Source organism: Cimex lectularius, unplaced genomic scaffold (assembly GCF_000648675.2).
Source record: "Cimex lectularius strain Harlan isolate CLEC.00 unplaced genomic scaffold, Clec_2.1 scaffold33, whole genome shotgun sequence".
In the NCBI taxonomy this organism is placed as follows: domain Eukaryota; kingdom Metazoa; phylum Arthropoda; class Insecta; order Hemiptera; family Cimicidae; genus Cimex; species Cimex lectularius.
The window spans coordinates 1,991,050-2,011,129 of record NW_019392683.1 but is presented as its reverse complement, the minus strand read 5'-3'; the positions used below and the strand labels follow the sequence as shown (position 1 = coordinate 2,011,129).

The window sequence follows — 20,080 nt, the reverse complement described above, 5'->3', positions numbered from 1 at the left end:
TTTGTTAGACTGGATCAATAACCAGTAACATCAAATTAACGCATTTCCAGCGGAAAGAAACAAAAGTGTATGTGCCCAAATTAACCTACATACGCAAGTGCAGAGAGCGGTGATAATAACATTAATTCTCGACCAATGACGACCTCAAGCAAAATACACACTAAAAGATATTAAACATAGTAATATCATGTTTTGTCAAGATATGATTGATAATGCGGTTGAATAACTTAAGAAGTAAAGGAAATTAACTTTTTTCCTTACACACTGACCTTTTTATTACTATTTTCTCAATCCTTCATCATCAGTCTTCTTTCATCTGTCCGACCTTCTCTATTTGTTTCACATTATCATAATTGACCTTTCTTCTCTACACTTTGTACCTCTCAATCCCTTTCTCTTCTTTCTTGTTTTCTTTTCTTCGCCTGGCATACTTCTTCCGCCCCACTCATCATTCTTGAGGCTCCAATGCGCAATTAGGCTTCAATTAAATTAAGGATTTCTAAATCAGTACGTATTCGTTTTTCCGCACAAAAACGTCTCCAATGTATAAATTAAAATAAAAGAAACGTTAAACTTTTATAATTTTGAACCAACTTGTCTACGAATTTAAAGTCAGTGGAATAACTGCTATTTAGTTTTATCTACTTGAATTCTTATTTCTAAGCTCTTTTCTTATAGTTTTGACTGTTATTATCAGTTACTTTTTAAAACAACAAATTGTAGGTTGAGATGGAGTGTTGATGTCCGAGAGGATCGAAGTAACGATAGCTTAAGTGGTTCGAGCAGTGGCGTATTGAGTCGAAGGTCGTGGGTTCGAATCCCTCTCGTGTCCCTGACTTTTTTTTATCCAAGACCTTACATAAAAAAAATAGTTAATTGAAAGAAGTAACTTCGTCAATTGACCCCTAAAACATAAACGGTTTAAAAACAATGATCATTCTTATGAACTAACGCCTGCTTTTACAGTATTAAATCAAATACACAAAGTACCATTTAAAATAAATAAAATTGAGCATAATTTCCGAATTTATAAAGGGTATTTTTAATAATTTTATTTCTAGCATTTGAAATTAAGTTTGGTAAATATACTTTAATTAGCAAGCTAAAATAATACACAATACAAATGTTCAGTGTACCTTTACAATTTAAATCTACATCATTAATATATTTCTAGGATTAAGAACAACCTGCATGAAATTATCGATTTAGGCAACAAAAAATCTAATTTTTGAAAATTAGAAGGTGTTACAATTAGAATTATGTTTCTGACTGTCAAACTGAGGAAGAAAAGTTTTCTTTTGTTAAGCAGTTTTGTTGTTATCAGCTAAGTACGGATTTTTATTGTTCGTTTTTAATTTTTAATTGGTATAGTGTTTTCAATGATTGAAATCATGTATGTAAACTGTTAATGATTTATGTGTTAATAACTGTAAAAAAATCGTGCGTGTATTTTTCTTTCCTTTTCTATGTCGTTTAATACTTTCATACATGCTTGTTTCTATTGTTGAGGATTTGTGATAGTTTTCCTTTTAATGTTTTGTCTTGTTAAGTTGTCGATTGTGTTCCTGTTTTTCTGTTCTGTTTAATTCTTAATTTGTTAAATCGATTTGTTAACTTGCACGTTTCTATCTCAATGCATGTAATTGTGGTCCATTTAGGGATTTTTTGGTAACATTTTGTTTTTTGTGTGCTTTTATTTAATAATTTGTTAATCTTGTTTCTGATCTAGTCATCTAGTCATTATTCTGGGCTATGGGTTTAATTTCTTTGGTTTTTATCAGCGGTACTGTTTTAGTTTATCTTTCATATCGTTTAGTGCTGCAATTTTGTGTCGGTGGGGGTGGTTTGAGTCAACGTAATTGAAATTGTGGTGAGTTTTGTGATTATTAGATCCCGGTGAGTGGGAATCTCGCAGGTCGCACGGAGAAATATCACAATAAATTAGAGCAATTTAAAAATTTAATTACGTCTCTATTCGTTAAAGTGGGTCTTCTTTCGTTAAAAAGACCCTTTATGAAATTATCGACTTAATCAACATCCAGAATGAAATTCCAATTTTTGGACATTTCCTTGAATATTACAGCAAAAATTAGAAAGTGTTACAATCTGACTTGTGTTTTGCATCTACAAAACTCTATATCCATAAAACTAAAAGAAAAAGGAGCTTCGTGTTAAAGTTACCCTTTATGAAATTTCCGTTTTTGAAAACACCTCCTACTAAAATCCCATTTATAGAGATTTATTTGAATACTACAGGATAAATTAGAACGTAGAATACGAATTGTGTCTCTATCTGTAAAATTAAAGAGAGAAGTGGGTTTTCTCGAGTAAAAATACCCTACATGCAATTACCTTTAATGCAGAGCATAAAACCTGCATAAAAATCCAAAATTTATATTTATACTAAGGCAAAATTACACGTAAAAACAGAACAACTCCGTTGGTTGACCGAACATTTGGTCATGTCTCATTGGTCTCTATATTTTTTTCTTTTATTGATGTTTACACGTATAAAACAATTACATAGGTAAAAATGCTGTAACAAAATCGGCACGAAAAATCTATGAGGAGAACACCCAGTGATGAGCCTATGGGACTCCATTATAAGAAATAAGTAATGACCAATTTTTCAATTTTGTTGTTCGGCCATCGCCATCAGTCGACGGGGAGGTTTATCTGGCAAGGAGGTGGAACTGAGCTGACGGACCAAGGCTTTGTGGTGTGTGGAACGGGATTGATGGAATTTTTTTGTAATATATTTTCGCCACTTCTAAAACAAAGGGAATATTAAGGTCTCGGAGTAGGTGAGGTTTGAAACATAAAGAAGTGGGTTCAAAACTTTTCTTAGGGCTTTTGGTTAGAGTGCTTGATTGACACCGAGAGTTGGATATCAAAAGTCCACATAGGTTTGAGAACCATGGTGTATCTATAAAGCTGATTACAACCAAAAGTATAAACAATTTTTTGCAGTTACATGGATGTTTGGATCGTCTGTCGAGTAGAGGTGATAACAGTTTGTAACGTCCGTTTAGTTCGTTTCATTTTGGTCATGTGTGCGGATTCCAATTAAGTTGTTGGTCCAGGTGAAGTAACTGTGTTTGGCAGGAGGTGGTAAAATCTCGTTAAAGTAAATAGGTGGTAGTGTTAAACATCTGAGTGTGAAGTTAATTATTGGTTCTTTGTTGCATTTATCTTAATGCCTCACGTTTGTGACCAAATGTCGAGGCACCATGTAGGTTTCTGTGTGATGTAACTCGATCTTTATGCGGGGAAAGGATTGCTGTATCGTCAACAAAAGTGGAGAGAATGTTTCTGTAGATTTATTTGAAGGATAGGAATGTCAGGGGTATATATCGTGTAAAGAAGAGGTTCAAGAATGCTCCCTTGAGGGATGCCAGCTTGGATATGAAGCCCTTCAGCTTCCACGAGAAGACCTGTTGCAAACCGTGTCAAAGGCTTGAGCAATATCAAGGAACACCCGGGCAACACTGTTTCTGCTAAAGGGAGCATGAAATGACGTTCACAACACTATGACATCGATGGATTGTAGAGTGTAGGGACCTAAATCCAAACTGGTGACTGGGTAGTTTCTTGGGATTGATTGGAAATAATAGGATATAGAAGTTTTAATAGGTGTTTCTCGTAAAGCTTACTCATAACAAGAAGGAGCTGAAAGGGAGATTGATAAGTTTGATTGGTAATCAAACCAAATCCAGGACTCTTATTGAGGGGGAGAAGGCTGATTACATGTTTAATGTCGGAAGGTGATAAGACTTTAGGAGGAAGAGAAAGCGGTAAAGAAGTCTTCAAGTCTTGTTCGATTTCTTTTGTCTGTAGAGGATTATGAATGTCGTGCGGCATGAAGATGGTGGATATTTAATTTCATTAGGCTTAAATTTAATTTTCAATGGACAGATGATGATCATATGTGTTCACCTGTTAAATTATTACTTAAAGTTGCAAAGTTCGAATGAAGGGGATATATATTGTGGATTAAAACCGAAAATGGCCCGTCGGCTATTCACTGCAGACATAACACCCAAAATAAATTATTGATCATTAATCTGGTGGACGAATAATTGGAGCTCAACAAAAGTAGCCACCCAATCACTAGGCAACATAAAAATATGAAAAGAACAACAAACCTATGAATCACAGGAGCAATGAGAACATCCCATACAAGTGCCCTAGAAATTTTCCAAACCTACCTCCACTGGAAACATTTATACAAGGAGAGGCTAGGAAAAACTCATTTAGGAAAACAATCAAATAGGAACTACGCAATTCAGACACCCATTCTTCCAGTGACTATATGATCCCGGAAATATTCATCAACATCTTGTAAAGTCTCAACGGGCTATAAAGGAGAGGAAGAACTCAGGAGAGTATTAGATACAGGGATATACAGATGGCTCCAAAACAAACGAAGGAACCGGATCGGGCATTTTTTATACAAGCCCAAGATATAAGCAAACAAACTAATTAGGGAAGTACATTTCTGCCTCGCAAGCAGAAATACATGCCATCAAGGCTTCTGTCCTAGAAAATCTTAAAGGAGGTTACACTAGCAAAATATCCTCATAAGATCGGATAGTCAAGAAGCCATTAGCGTGTAAAAAAATCAAATCAAAACTACGAATGCACCCAAAATCTTAAAAATCCGGGGAAACACAACCTGATGATATCTTGGGGCCAGGGCACAAAGGAATTTTGAGTAACGAAAAAGCAGACACTCTGGCCGGAGACATAGGCCCGTATCTATACTTGGGATAAGAAAAACATATATAGAATCCTCCATCGCACGAATGAATCCAAACAAAACAAAAGTAAAAGTGGGTAAACCCTGGCGGTGCTAGACACAATAAACATATGTTAAAACAACCCTCACCAAAACTGGCAAACATGCTGCAGTTGGAGAGGGCTGAGAGGGATAGGACTATTAACCGGACACTGGCAACTGAGACAACATCTACACAACTTGGGCATATACATTGATGATCCCATCTGCCGAATATGTAATGAGGAGGAGGAGGAAACAGCCACCCATATCATCTCCGAATACGCTGCAATGGCTCAATGGAGATTTAACCTAGCATACAGAAAAAAACCTAGAGAATGCAATTGCAGCAACAACAGCCAATGACGTAATACTTCTGAGCAGAAGGATTGAGCGATTGCACTGAACTAGGGACCTAGGGAGGTACACTAAGCCAGCAGGCTGCAGTACCAGGGAAGCAAAAACCCCACTTCCCAGTATCATCATCCTCGAAAGCGCAACGAAGGAACCATGTGCATTAATCTGATTAGCCAATTGGCCATGATCGTTTTTAATTTATAGTTATCCAATCTTTTTGGCTATATATTTAAATACTAGGCAAAATGTTCTTTTTTTATTCTTTATCCGGGTTGGGTTGTCCCAAAAAGTAAATGAAAGTTAAGTAAATAAATACTACAAACTGTTAACTTAAGATTGAAAATGAACACATAATAAAAAAGTGACTTGGGGCGGACTTTTTCATATTCATTTGACACTATAAGAAATTTTGGTTTTCAGTTTTCTTACATTGTACGTGTATACTTTGAATTCTTTAATTAATTCATTATTAGCTTTATTTACAAATTATTGTTAAGTTATTTATTTTTCACCTTTCTGTAGATATTTTACCAATAAATAATCATTTGAAAACATGAATATTACAAGTGACTATCAGTCCGTCAGAAAGATGGCACTTCGACTGAAGGTTCTGCATGCTAAAAGTCTCACTTAAAAAATTGTAAAAGAGGAACGGAAATATTCGGGGATGGGTGAAAAGTAAGCCAAAATTAGAATAGCATCTATTAACAGGCGTACCGTTTGTCTACCTCCCCTGACATGACTCTCCACTCCGAAATAAAAAGGCCGAAGTGTCACGGGTTGTAAGAGCTGCAGACGGAACTGCATTTGCCATTTGCCATTTATGTTCAACTCGTGTCTGCCCAAGTGGCGCATTCCCCGCATAGAGGTGCGATCAAAACAATTCTAATTCGGTCAAGACAATTAAAAATAATTAGAGATTCTGGAGGGGTTTTTGTTTTAAATTCACTCCGCATGAAGGGTTCTCGAAGGATAGGAAAGAGACTAATTAAATTTAGTTGGTTAATTATTATTTTTGTGTCTCCTTCTGAGTGGCATTGATGTTCACTAAATAATTAAAGTTGAACTTTTTTCTAATTGCCTCTACATTTTACACTAATTAAGGATTAATTTATGTTTTATCTTTTAAAAAGCGAAGATTTATAGAGCTTAACCAACTTATCAAGATAAATCAATCATAGATAAATTGTTTAATTGAACTTTATCCTTAATCACCTGAGGAGAGAGAGAGAGAGAGAGAGAGAGAGAGAGAGAGAGAGAGAGAGAGAAGGAAAGAAAGAGAGAGATAAAGAGAGATAGAGAGAGTGAAATTAAGAGAGAAAACTAAATTTTTTTTTTTTTAAAGATGTGCTAATATAATCAGAAGATATTTTTCTCGTTGATGGAAAATTGAGGACTTTAGAAAAGAAGTGCGAGAGAGAGAGAGAGTGAGAGGGGGGGGAGGGAGAGAGAGAGGGAGAGAAAAAAATAAAGACAAAAAGCTGTAGAGTTGTAGAGGAAGAATTTTTTTGTGTGGTGTATGGGGACAGAGAAAAAGAGAAAGACAGAAAGAAAGAAAGATAGATAGACATATAGATAGATAGATAGATAGATAGAGAGAGAGAGAGAGAGAAAGAGAGAGAGAGGGTGAAATTAAGAGAGAACACTAAATATTTATTTTCTTTTAAAAAGATGTGCTAAGATACTCTGAAGAACTTTTTCTCGTTGATGGAAAATTGAGGACTTTAGAAAAGATGTGCGAGAGAGAGAGAGAGAGAAACAGAGAGAGTGACGGAGAAAATAAAGACAAAAAGCTGTAGAGTACGAGATAGAGGAAGAATTTTTGTGTGTGGTGTATGGGGACAGAGAAAAAGAGAAAGACAGAAAGAAATAAAGATAGATAGACATATAGATAGATAGATAGATAGATAGATAGATAGGTAGATAGATAGATAGATAGATAGATAGATAGATAGATAGATAGATAGATAGATAGATAGAGAGAGAGAGAGAGAGAGAGAGAGAGAGAGAGAGAGAGAGATTAATATTTATTATTAAAAAGATGTGTTAAGATTATCATACTCAATATACGCCAAGGATGAAAGGAGAGTCTGACCTAAAATGCAAATGGTGAATAATTCTCCAATGTTGGTTTTGAAGAGGACTTTAATTCGACTAAGTCATAAAAGCTAATACCTCCAAGTTATGTGCAAGGGTTCAGACATAGTTTGAATGTGGTTTTAAATTTGTAAACCAAGCTAAATTCTTTGGATACCAACGTCCGGCAGCACTTTTGAATTAAGCTCTCTGCTAACGTTTCTAAACTGATGTTGGAATTCACAGAAAAATGCTTCTGGCTTCTAGCCCTATGACTTTCATAAATGTTTCAACTGAATTAAAAACCACTGAGGATATATAAAATGGGCGAATATAGAAAGAAATAAGAGGAAAAATAGGTTAGCAGCATAACTACAATGAGATTGTAGGAGTCCGTATTTCTTTTCGGGTTACAGAGGCGGACGGCTTTTTTCATTGCAAGGTTGACATTAGAAATCTGCTTCTTTCCGACTCACAAAGCTGAAAAGGAGACGACCCTACTGGCCACCTTTCTATTTATTCTGCGACGTTTTGGAGTGAAAGTTTACCGGACGTTTGAGGTAAGTTGGCGATGTGATTGACGCCGGGTTCAAGAGTCGGCTAAAAGTGGGCTTTTTATCCGGGTCAGATCCCTCACAATTGATTCACATAATGACGCCAAAGCCGTTAACACTCGACTGATGATCATAATGATTTTAACGATTGAAAGGTATTTTTCCCAATACTTATCTTATCTTGATCTCCATCGAGATGCATTATTGATTCTGTTATGTACAAACTTAATCGTGTCGCGTTCGCCTTACCTATTTGTCAAGCACAGATGGCTAATCTTAAAAAGAAACTTTCATCTTCTAAAAACTAAACGTATGAATAAATTATGTACCATTGTAGCGTAAATAATTAAATGCTAATAATTATATTGCAAAAATATGGTTGAGCAATAATTGTAAGTTTAGTGGTGCAATAACAAATAAAATCAGGCATCAATTATTCTAAACGTACTAAATGACCCCGGTTACATCATTTGCAACAACCTGTACAATTTTCAGAAATGGGAAGAAAACATCAAGAGAAAAACAAATACAATTATATGGTGTACCGAAGGCACCAAAACCCATGTTGAACAAAGTCAGATGTATTCTATGCAAAACAAAATATGAGCAATCAAACTGAAGCAAGTGCACCTCGGTCTTTCAAGCTGAAATACTTGCTATCAATGTTTGTACTATAGAAAATTTTCATAGAGGCTGAGAAAAAATTCTCCTAAGATCAAAAAGCCGAGCAGCACTAAATGTAAAAGCACGTAAATCACTGCCAGAATGGTCGGTGAATGACCTCACTATCCTCGCTGGGTTCGTCTGTCAGAATGTTTAGGCAATTAGCCAAAAAACCAACACTGAAGATGACGAAATTTCAAAACATCTGAAACACTACCCCAGCGAGGTTAGGCAGAACGAGATGATCGGTAAGGATCAAATTACAGGTTCTACAGGAGAAAATCGCATTAACATGGGTGCCAGGGTACAGACATATTTCGGTAATAAACAAGCGGACACATAGGACAGAGGATCTGCAAGAACAACTATAGGCCCAGAACCTAATTATGATAACAAGATCAAACATATCTAAGCAAGGTAAACCACGTCGATTCAAAAAGCTCTGGGGTCACTAGCATCTGAGAAGATACTTCCACACAACAAGGGTATTTTCAACGATGGGTTTACACAAAGCAAAAGGAGAGATCAACGAACTTTATAGGTGTCAGAGATGTTTAAAGAAATCGTTAAATCGTTAAAACGAACACATTGCTACATCTAAAAAGGGTAAAACTCTATAGATTTACAGATCCTAGTCTCTAGGGATCATTGGCATCTAAGAAACCACCTTACACAACATGGATATATGTTCAATAATGACCTCATTTGTAGGTCATGCAATGATGAAGAAGAAACTGCCACCCATATTATTATGAATGCAAGATGATCCGGCCAAAAGAATTGCAACAATGATAGTCAATGACCTACTGCTTACAGAAGAGATTGAAGTGCTTGGAGAATACTGTCTGTCTCCGGGTCTTAGTACATACCCAAATCATCATCATCAAGGCTTTTATTAAAGATAAATTAATTAAAAATGTCGTGCTGCCATTTCTCGAATAAAGACATTATTACGTTTTAACTGTTTTTCACCAACTTTATTAGGTTAATACATAATACAGAAAAAAAGATACAATGGGTACAAATTTCCTAGTACAAAAGAAAAATATATACATTTATGTAAAAAAAGTTGGAGTTACAGTCACCCTTGAGGTAGATCCTGTTTTATGGCTGCCAGCAATACAATGATAAAAGAAAAGGCATGAGGTGAAAACTACTGAACGGAGAACATAACATTAGTAATTTTTTAAAGGTGTCCATCCTAATTTTGTTGAACTCCTTAATGAGGTGATAGATAGGAAAGTATTATTGTGGAAAAGACAATAAATTTCTTACCCATCAACTTATAACATAACTAAACGTGGAGAGAAAAAATAGTAATAATAAACTTGTAAGAATAGATTAAACAAACTTGAAAAACTAGATTACCTTAGATACCTATATCTAATGATGGTACTCAAAGAGCCAACATTAGAATTCCTTAGAAAATGTTTAAGGTTGGTTACATACAGAAAACATAATGTTAATTTTAGTTGGTTGAATTTACAGCGCTTTCCCTGAGTTAGATATCAGGCTAATAAATAACAGTTGTTTAATATTTATAACTGCTCGCTCATAAAGGAACAGTAGTACTTTTGTAGGCACCGATGAAAGTAATTTTTGCGGCTCAGTGTTAATAGTTAAGTGAGTTAATTAAAAATTGGACTTTTGTTTGGTCGTCTCCGATGAATTTGATCTGTCTACCAGGGTACCGGTCTTTCTGACCAAGGAGGATAGAGAAATCATAATGATCCAGTAGACCCCATGATGAAATTTCAAAGTTTAAAATTAAGAACTTTTTAGTTTTTACCCTGTATTTGATATTTATTTTGAAAACTTGTTGATGAAATTTCATTAATACTGTTTTTTTTTCAGGCAGAGATGTTCAGTTGAGAATGATTATATTACTACTGCTTCTGGCAGGAGGGACTTTGGGTGATCCAACAGCAGGAGAGGCGACCACTATCCCTCCGGCGGCTGTTGGGCCGTCCATTGTTTCTGAAAATCCTCACCAATCGTCTGATCTCGCTTTGGCGACCAACTTAGTCGAAAATGCCGAAGAGTCGAAGAAAGTCAACGCCGCCGAGCCCGAGGAGGACTGGCCGGACTTCTCGTCGGCGGACGCACGTTTCATAGCAAATCACTATATTATGGACATCCCGCTGACCTCGATCGCCAACGCGACGTCCAATTTCATAAAATCACGTAAGTCAAATGGTAACCACACGTCGTTGTTAATGACATCTGCCGGCCGATTGCCCCCTGAGGCGGCTAACGGAGATTTCTCCTTCGAGGTTACAGTGACAACTACTAAACTGGCATGCTGCTCTACTCGAATGAACTTTTACAAAAGTGAAGATTGAAAACGATTATAACAAACCAATGAAACAAAAGTCTTAGTTTATGCCGACTACTAATCAGTCATCGTTTCCAATAGGACCTTAACAAATGACCTAACATACTATCCAATAACATAAAAGATTAGCTTGCATTTAGCTAATTTTATCTTTGGTATAACCATCGTCAAAATAGGTAAATTTTTATAACTTTTGTAACAGTTAACCATCATTCTGCCTAACCTTTAGCAAGATGGCCTAAGTGAATCCACCAGGACCACCTGTTTTCGCTGATTTCGTAGTTCGAAAGGAGACCACTAGTCTTCACTAACAATAGCTTTATAGTCTCAGAGCAACCAGAACCGATTATTTTTCCCGATTTTGTCCGAAAAATTGATAAAATTGTAAGTGGTTAGGCTGGAGAAATGCTCAAACGTGTCCGATAGACAAATCTAGCTTGAAAAGATGGACGAGGATGAAAGGAAACCACCATTCAGCACTAACCATTAGGTGGATGATCTCAGTGCATCCTTGATCGCTTATATTCGCTGTTTTTTTCCCGGCAAGTTGCATTTTAATTTATTAAGGATGGCGAAATTCTAAAGCGCGCCCGATCGACAAATCTAGCGGGGAAAAGGCGGATAAAATGTGAGATGATCATTCAACACTAACCTTTTACTTGACGATCTCAGTGCATCCGGCACCGCCCGTTTTCTCTGGTTTTGTCCGACAAGTTACGACATTTAGTGATTAGCAAAAATCTAAAACGCGTCCAACAGGTAAATCTATATAGCAGGAAAAGGTGTAGCAGTAGTAAAGTGAACCAGTTAACCAACCAAAGTGACTAGGTTAATGATGGATGTCATCACAAATGTTAGTCTTGGATCATGTTGTCATTTCATCCTGGTTCGCTTTATAACGCTAGATTTGTCGATCGGACGCTTTTCAACATTCGGCCAAACTAATTTTAAATTGTGTAACTTGTCGGACTACGCCAGTGAAAATAGGCGGTGCCGAATGCACTGAAGCCATCAAGCGAAAAGTTAGCGTTGAATATTTTTCATCCTGGTCCGCCTTGTCAAGAAAGATTTGACGACTTTTACCATTTCACCATTTAAAAAAAAAGGAAAATATCGAAAATTGTCGGACAGAAGCAGCGAAAATAGGCGGACCAGTTTATAAAATAAAAGATAAAATCGAATTTTTAATCTACGGCATCTACTGCTCATACAAGTCGCCTTAAACAAAATGTTGCGTGCTTCGGAACAAGTACGTGCTCACCTTCGTCCAAAGAGGAGATTTATTTATAGCATTGCTTGTAAATTTATAAATTCCGTATTTTTTCTGTTGACTATTATTTTCCACGCCATTCCGTGGGGTTTCGAACGAGCTGGATGTTACATGTTCTTTTGGGGATTTTTTTATTAGTAGGTTTGTATTTTGTGTTTTTTTTTCTCTATATTCATTCTTCTAGTTTAACTCACCTACATTCTATAAACTAGACAAGCCACCTTTTCAAGTTAAATTAAAAATTATAAACGAAACATTTCAGAAAAATAGTTTACAGATGGTTTTTGTTATAATAGAAGCTACAAGATGCCAAGAAATGCCAAAAGCTAAATAAGGATTTGAACAAAACGCCTCTACGTGACAACGTTAGGTGTGATAAAAATTCAGAAGACGTGACTGTGTAAATTTTTACTTTGTGCACCATTATTGAAGAAGCACGAAGAACATCACACTAATGGTTAGTGCTGAATGATGATCTTCTTTCATCTTCCTTTTTCCGGAGGGATTTGTCTATTGAACGCTTTTTAGCATTTCGCCATTTTAAATACCTGAAAATGTAAATTGTCAGTACAGTTAGTGAAATGAGGACGAACAACCCAATTGTTGAAGGCGCGGTATTAAAAGCTTCAGATTCGTTTAATCCCATCAGTTTCATATCACCCCATCAGCAACTAATGTTTTACAAAATTAATGTATTGTAAACTTTATTTGTTGTTTTACGAACCCTGGAGAGTGGAAAATTACTGAGAGTTTGATGGCTTTACTTTTAAATGGAGTAAAATTGAATCCTTTGATCTCGGTATAATCATAAAAAATTTAATAGGTCAATTCTAAGGTTCTAGAGGGTTGTAACCTGCCGGCGGTCGTACCAAGGCCGGATCCTACCACGATTAGTTTAATTAAAAGAATTAAGAGATACACGTCTCTTCGTGCACGTTGAGCAGCTGACGGTAAGTGGAGCGTCCCAAGGCTTTCAAGCTCGGCCTCTGACACTTCCTAAAAACTTTCTAACTCTCGAATGTTTTCTTTGACAACGTACAGATGGGCTTTGGGGCACCGCATCCACAGAGGGAATTCCATTTATTCCAACGTCGGCTAATAAATCAACGTATCAACCCGTTACTATTAGAACTATACGAATATTTTGGCCGTCCGTTCTTCTCGATTACGAAACGCATCGGAATCCAGACCGTTAGGGTCAAGTTAGTTTCCGCATGTCAGCACCCTCTACCCATGATCCATATTCCATTCGGGTTTTTGGGTGGCGGTTGTTTGTTTAGATGTCATAAGGGAATGACCTAGATAAAATACATCCTAGTCAAATATCCTATGCACCACGCCTTAAACCATTAGTTTTTTTTACAGTTGTTTATATACATCAATTACTGCACTAAATTTGAAAGCTAGTTTGTCATGTAATGTTTGTCGATCGTGTTCTTTATATACTTCAAGTTCATACCTCACTAACTTCTCTCTCTCTCTCTCTCTCTCTCTCTCTCTCTCTCTCTCTCTNACACACACACACACACACACACACACACACACACACACACACACACACACACACACCTCTATTTCGCGATTATAGTGTTGTCTTAAGAAACTTTCGCCATGGAGGTCCTGGCCCTTTAGGGTCGTCCATGGTCTCTCAGGGTAACATGAGCCTAAGGCCAGTGTACGGCACACATGCACACTCTGGGATAGGTTTCTGATTCCATGAAATGCTAATTCTCCTGGGAAGAGAGGGATCGGGATACCCGCTGTCGGGCTGGGGCGACTCGGTTTTGGAGGTTTCTGGTCACAAACCCATCAGCTAATCGATAAATACATGGCAAATTTGGAAGTGGCTGAGCACTGAAAGGAAAAAAGCTGATGTCTTATAGGTAATAGACCTGTACTTTGAACGTTTCTAATCGTCCTGTTCAGATTATGGAAAGTAGTCTCGGTCGAACCAATTAATAACCTATATAAAAGCCTTTAAAAATATATGTTTTACAAAGTACAAATGTAGAACTTATACTTATTGAATGGTCTCAATTAGAAAATGCCAGGGTTTTTAAGTTTTCGAAAAGATTAGTAACTATTTCTTAATTGTTAGGAAAGGCTTATTGTCAATAAACATCATAAATCGAAGTATCGATCCTCGGGGTGCCGGTGTTTTTGAACAAAAAGCCCATTTGTAAGTATGTTAGGTTCGAATAGACGGCCGCTGGATTCGAACCCTGGACCTTACACCTTACAGTGAAGAACGCCGTGTCAACGCCTAAACCATTGCGGCCACCGCCGCCCCCAATAAACTTTTATTATTTTGGGAAACATGATCGTTAGGACGTGATGATCTTTGATTTTGTGTCTTGTGATTCTTGTCCCATAGAGGCCCTTGGTTCAGTTCCCTGCTAGCTTTTGGCATTTATCTTGTAGCTTCTTTCACCGATAACTGTACTTTTGGGGTTTTGTAAAAATACCATCTGTAAACTATTTTTCTGCTATATTTAGCTTTTAGTATTGAGGTGGAAAGGTCTAAAGGCTACTGCACGCTGCATCGCATTAGAAAGGTGCATAGAAACAGAGTCCCGCATGGACGAAGTCGTGGGTAAAAGCTATTGTTTTGATAATGATTCTTCTTTAATCTTCAGGTCAAAGATGAGTGAACATTTTTGTTGTGTTTTTTTCTTCATTACTGTTTTAGCAATGTTATATCAAGTTAAAGTGGGCAGTTAAAGGTCTGAAGGAAGTTTAGCCAGGTGATCTTCTGTTTTATTGCCTTAATAACCAATGGTCACAGATCCATTGTAGAGTTATCTTCATTCATTTCTTTATGGAAATTTCTGTTATATTTTTTTGGTATGAATGGTCAATAATGTTGTAAATTTTTTTCCAGCTCGTATGGCGTTCGGAAAGAATTCGTTTTTGACCGGATTCGGTCTCGGCTTCTTGGCGTTCGGCCTGAAGAAGCTTCTTCTTCCTCTGTTCATCGGTGCGCAGATAGTCAAATCGGTCCTGGTCGCCCTTTTCCTCCCGACGATCCTGAGCCACATCGGCAAGCTCGTCGGCAAAGGGCTGACCAACGTGGCCACCCAGTCCGGCTCCTCCGGGTCTCACGACCAAGTGGCCGACTTCGAGTTCAAAGATCCAACAGGAGGTGCAGGCGGCTACGACGCTGAGCCAGCAGGATCCGAAGGGATGGCCTCTTGGGCGATGCCAGCCCAGAGCAACGCTCACGCCACCCTAGCTGCCCTCAACCCTGGAAGGACTCCTGGCTACCAGATCGGTGTCCTTCCGGCGTCGTCGCTCGGCAAGCCGACGCAAACACTTACTGAAAGGTACATTTAAAAAAAAATACGTAAGATAAATAACACGAGAAAAAGCTTTCTCCTTCTTGAAGTTCTTGTTGAAAAATGATCAATAAACTGAATTGATGGCCTCTTTAAAGACTGGTTTGCATTTTTTTACTTTCGTTCAACACCAGTCAAGATTATTTATATGGCAAAAGACCCTGATTTAAACTATCCACATTTCTCAAGTAAACAACGCAATTTGTCTTTTCCGATCATTATGGTCTGCCTATCCGCTTTTGATAGTTTTGGTCTGTCAGACACGTTTCAGCTTCTCTACATTATCAACAGAGTCATCGCTGAAAATGGTGAGAGACTAAATCAAATCGAAATCGAACGAACTACCAAATATATGTCTGTATTTGTGTGTGTGTGTATGTGTACATACAATTTTTACCTGTGTATGTAATTTTACATATTGCGTATTTCCAGTGAGATCAATGAGTCAGTTCATATTGATGAAAATGATGAAATATGTAAAAGAGAGAGAGAGAGAGAGGGTGGGAGGGAGGAAGGGAGGGAGAGAGAGATGAGAGAGTGAAAGACGTGGAGGGAAAGGGAGAGACAAAGAAAGGGTGAATGAAAGGGACATAGATAGATAGAGAGAAATAGAGGAAGAGAGAGAAAGAGAGTGAAAGATAAGGTGGGAAAGAGAGAGCGAGAGAGAGAGAGCGAGAGAGAGAGAGTGAGAGAGAGAGGGAGAGAGAGATTCAGAGAGAGGAGAGAGAGAGAGGGAGAGGGAGAGGGAGAGAGGCAGAGTCATAGAAAAAGAGTGAGAGAGGGAGAAGGATAGAGTCAGAGAGACAGAGAGAGAGTGATAGGGAGAGAGGTAGAGTCAGAGAGAGAGGAGAGACAGAAGGAGAGAGACAGAGTCATAGAGAAAGAGTGAGAGAGATAGAGCCAGAGAGAGAGAGAGGGAGAGAGAGAAAGATAGGGAGAGAGAGTCAGAGAGAGAGAGAAAGGAGAGAGAGAGGGGGAGAGACAGAGATAGAAAGATAGGGGGAGAGAGTCAGAGAGAGAGAGAAAGGAGAGAGAGAGAGAGAGAGAGAGAGAGGGAGAGCGGCAGAGTCATAGAGAAAGAGTGAGAGAGAGAGAGAAGGAGAGAGAGATAGAGTCCAGAGAGAGAGACGGAGAGAGGCCGAGAGAGAGATGGGAGAGAGAGAGAGAGAGAGAGAGTGGGAGACAGATAAAGTCAGAGAGAGAGAGAGAGAGCGAGGGAGAGAGGCAGAGTCATAGATAAAGAGTGAGAGAGAGAGAGAAGGAGAGAGATAGAGCCCAGAGAGAGAGACGGAGAGAGGCAGAGAGAGATGGGAGAGAGAGAGAGAGAGAGGGAGACAGATAAAGTTAGAGAGAAGGAGAGAGAGTGAGAGTGAGAGAGAGAGAGAATGAGAGAAAGAGAGAGTGAGAGAGTGAGAGAAGAGTGGAGAGATCTTATTTGTTAATTACTTTGTATCTGTGTTTTTGTCTGTTTGTATAAATAGTGATTTAACAGAAACGAGCCAGATTATTCAAAACTTGATAAAACGTTAATTTGACAGTTATGCTGGAGACAATTTCCAAAGGATATTTTTTCCAGCATAACAAACAAATGTTCTACGTATTTTCTCTTCTATTAGACGAAGTCAAGTATGTCGGTTCTGAAATCGTCCGGATTTTACCAATACACCTTCACTGGCGGCATCTGGGTTTCGGGGCTATTCGAAATTCCTGCCCAGACCGTTACAGGACTCGAAGAAATTAAGTGTTAAATCAAATTAATATTGCTTATAATTTTTCTTCTATCGGGCATCGCTTTTTAAAATGTTTGACTTTGCATCAAAATAACTGTTATCGCTGTTTAGAATTTTAATTGGTCGAGTGGCTGATCACTTTTTTTTCTGCTTTCTTATTTTATATTTAAATTGATCTATTAAAGTCATTTTAGATCCTTTAATCGAGCATTAAAGTTATACAAATATATGTAAACGACCTTTTTAGATTTTCAAATGCTAAATGTAGCTAGCCGACGTTCGGATCAGTTTTGTGTTTTTTTTAATGATTAATTGCTTTTTTTAAATTCCAAAGTAAAAAAAGTAAAGTGGATATGCTAGATTATACCCTTTAAACTGCCTTGTTGCCGATTCTCGACTTACAAGCTAAAACGATTAGCACAGTTTCCGTGAACCCCTGTTTCGTTAAGGTAAGCGAGGTGTTAAACCCGTACTTTTATCGTCCGTCTAGTCTCGCTGATTTGGCCAGTCATGGTTGAAAAATTTACTCATTTATTTCAAACGATTTTTAATTAGACAGAACTTTAAAACAACATTCTGCTTTATATATTAATTTAACGGAAAATGATTTATTTAGAAAAAAAAGCAGTCGGTCCAATTATGTTTGTTCAATGCTGATTTACACCAATTCAAGTTATCAGTTATCCTGTTTATTAAATAATGGTTATTAATTAAAATATTTAATTAACCTTTATGTAAGGTATTGGTTGAAAAAAGTCAGCGTCAAGAGCAGGATTCGAACCCACGACCGTCGGCTAAATACGCCGCTGCTCTACCACTTGAGCTATCGTGACTTAGATCCACTCGGACACCAACTTTCCATCTCAACCGACCTTTCGAATTTTCTCTCCTTTTTGCCATTTTTCAAATGTCGTGCATTCTATTCGATTCTCGGCGACAAATGAAATGGCCATGGAGAGCTTTAGTGAAGATATACTTCATTTTTTAAGGCCGACGGTCGTGGGTTCGAATCCCGCTCGTGACGCTGACTTCTGTATCTCAATTAATACCTTACACAAACATTAATTAATTGAAAAAAGTTATTTGGTCAATCGGACCATTGGATTTAAAGTATTTAATGCTAGATATTTTGGCAGTTTCTATTCGACCTACGAAAGCATCTCGAGTTTGCATATCGATAACAATTGTTTATCACTTAATTGCAATCCACTTGAACACAAAGACGGTAGGAGAGAGTGTTAAAAAATCAGTATTGATGTTCGTGACAGAGCAGTTTAGGAGAGCGTATCAAACATGATTAGCGACGGCCGATCAAAGTGTTCTATTAGATAATGCGATTTTCAGTCTTTCTGAGCATTCAGCATAATTCGTTATAGCCGTAAAATTCGCATCAAAGCGAATTGAAAAATTTAAATTGACTAGAAATTTGTTTTATAGCCATTTTGATGGTGATTTTTTTTCGCTTCGGAGAAATTAGGGCGGAATTGTAAAATATAACGCAAACCTTTCTCGATTCACTTCCAAAACATTTATTTGAGGGCAATTAAAATTTATAAACCGGAATAAACCGTAGCCAGGGGAAAATATGATTAGGCATCCGACGCCCCGGTAAAAAGGGAGATTTTCATTAGAAAGTGCACGAGAGTGGGCTATGAATGCAGGGTGACTGCAGCCTTGTTTCCGGTAGACCTAGATGCCCAGACCTCTTCGTCCACGCCCTTTTTCACTCTTCCTGCTCGCCGTATGAGCTTACTTTTATGAAGCAGACATAAAGATCCGTTAACATATCGCCTAAATGGACTGTGAACACGAAATCTCCCAAGAAGTTCTAATCACCACCACTTCTATACTGCTTGAGTTTAATCGACCATATAAAATAAGAAAACCTAGAGAGCAATGCCTTTTCACAACACACATAATACTGAATCGGGAAGTCTTTTATATAATTCATGTCTCATCATCAAATTTGTTCAATCTCATCGGAAATTCCCTCCATGTCAATACTGATTCACCATCACAGTGTCTAAAATCACATACGTGAAATAAAATGAATAACTATTAATAGTTACAGTTTTTTCGATTAATTAATCTTTTTATGTAAGGTTTGGGTCGAAATGAAAAAGTCAGTGTCACGAGCGGGATTCGAACCCACGACCTTCGGCTAAATACGCCGCTGCTCTAATACTTGAGCTATCGTGACTTCGACCCTCTCGGACACCAACTCTCTACTAATTTTCTGAAGGATGTTTTTTAGGTTTATGCAAATTTAAAAAATACAAATTATACAAACAAAACAAGTGGTTTTATTGTCATACTGCTATTGGAACATAACAAGAGGGGTAATATTCTATTTGCAATGTACTCTCAAAATAAATAAACCATTTTCTTATTGTAATTAAAATAAGATTGAAAAGTAAGAAAAAGGGCAATTTTCTCTTTAAAAAAAAAGTTTATAAGACTATTTGTTGTTGGTGACATCTCAAAGTGTAAATGCCTCACAGACCAGCCCAGCGGATACCCAGCCGAAGTTCGTGGGTTCGAATCCCGCTCGTGACACTTGACTTTTTCATTACGATCAAAACCTTTCATAAAAAGATTAATTAATTGAAAGAAGTAATTTGGTCAATAGACCACTAAATATAATGGAGTTATTTACAGTAACAAATAAATGTTTGAAATTGGGCCAAAAAACTGACATGGCTTCTGCCGTCTCCAAGGAGTTCACTATACTTAAGCTAAATCACAAATTTATGTATATTCACTCAAAGCCAAAAAGCGGACTCTTGTTTCGTTTATTTTACATAATAACTAGGAATTATTATTATTAGTTACTATCATTATTAGTTTACATAAAAAGTAAACACAACATTAATAACATAAATTTTTGTTTACCTTTTTGTATATGTTATTAATCCTTTCATACTCTTTAGATTAAAAATTTAAAAAAATCAGTTCTTTTTCGGTTTGGTTTGTGGCAATCAGT

General features: G+C 37.3%; 1 protein-coding gene across 1 annotated transcript in view; it reads left to right on the top strand.

The window, feature by feature from the left end:
• LOC106662672 overlaps window positions 1-20,080 on the top strand; it is a 41,542-nt gene that overhangs the window by 5,641 nt on the left and 15,821 nt on the right. The window contains exons 2-3 of the mRNA XM_014386905.2: window positions 10,282-10,611; window positions 14,914-15,355. Coding sequence (XP_014242391.1) covers window positions 10,302-10,611; window positions 14,914-15,355 — 752 coding nt within the window. The 5' untranslated portion in view covers window positions 10,282-10,301. The remainder of the gene's footprint in view (window positions 1-10,281; window positions 10,612-14,913; window positions 15,356-20,080) is intronic.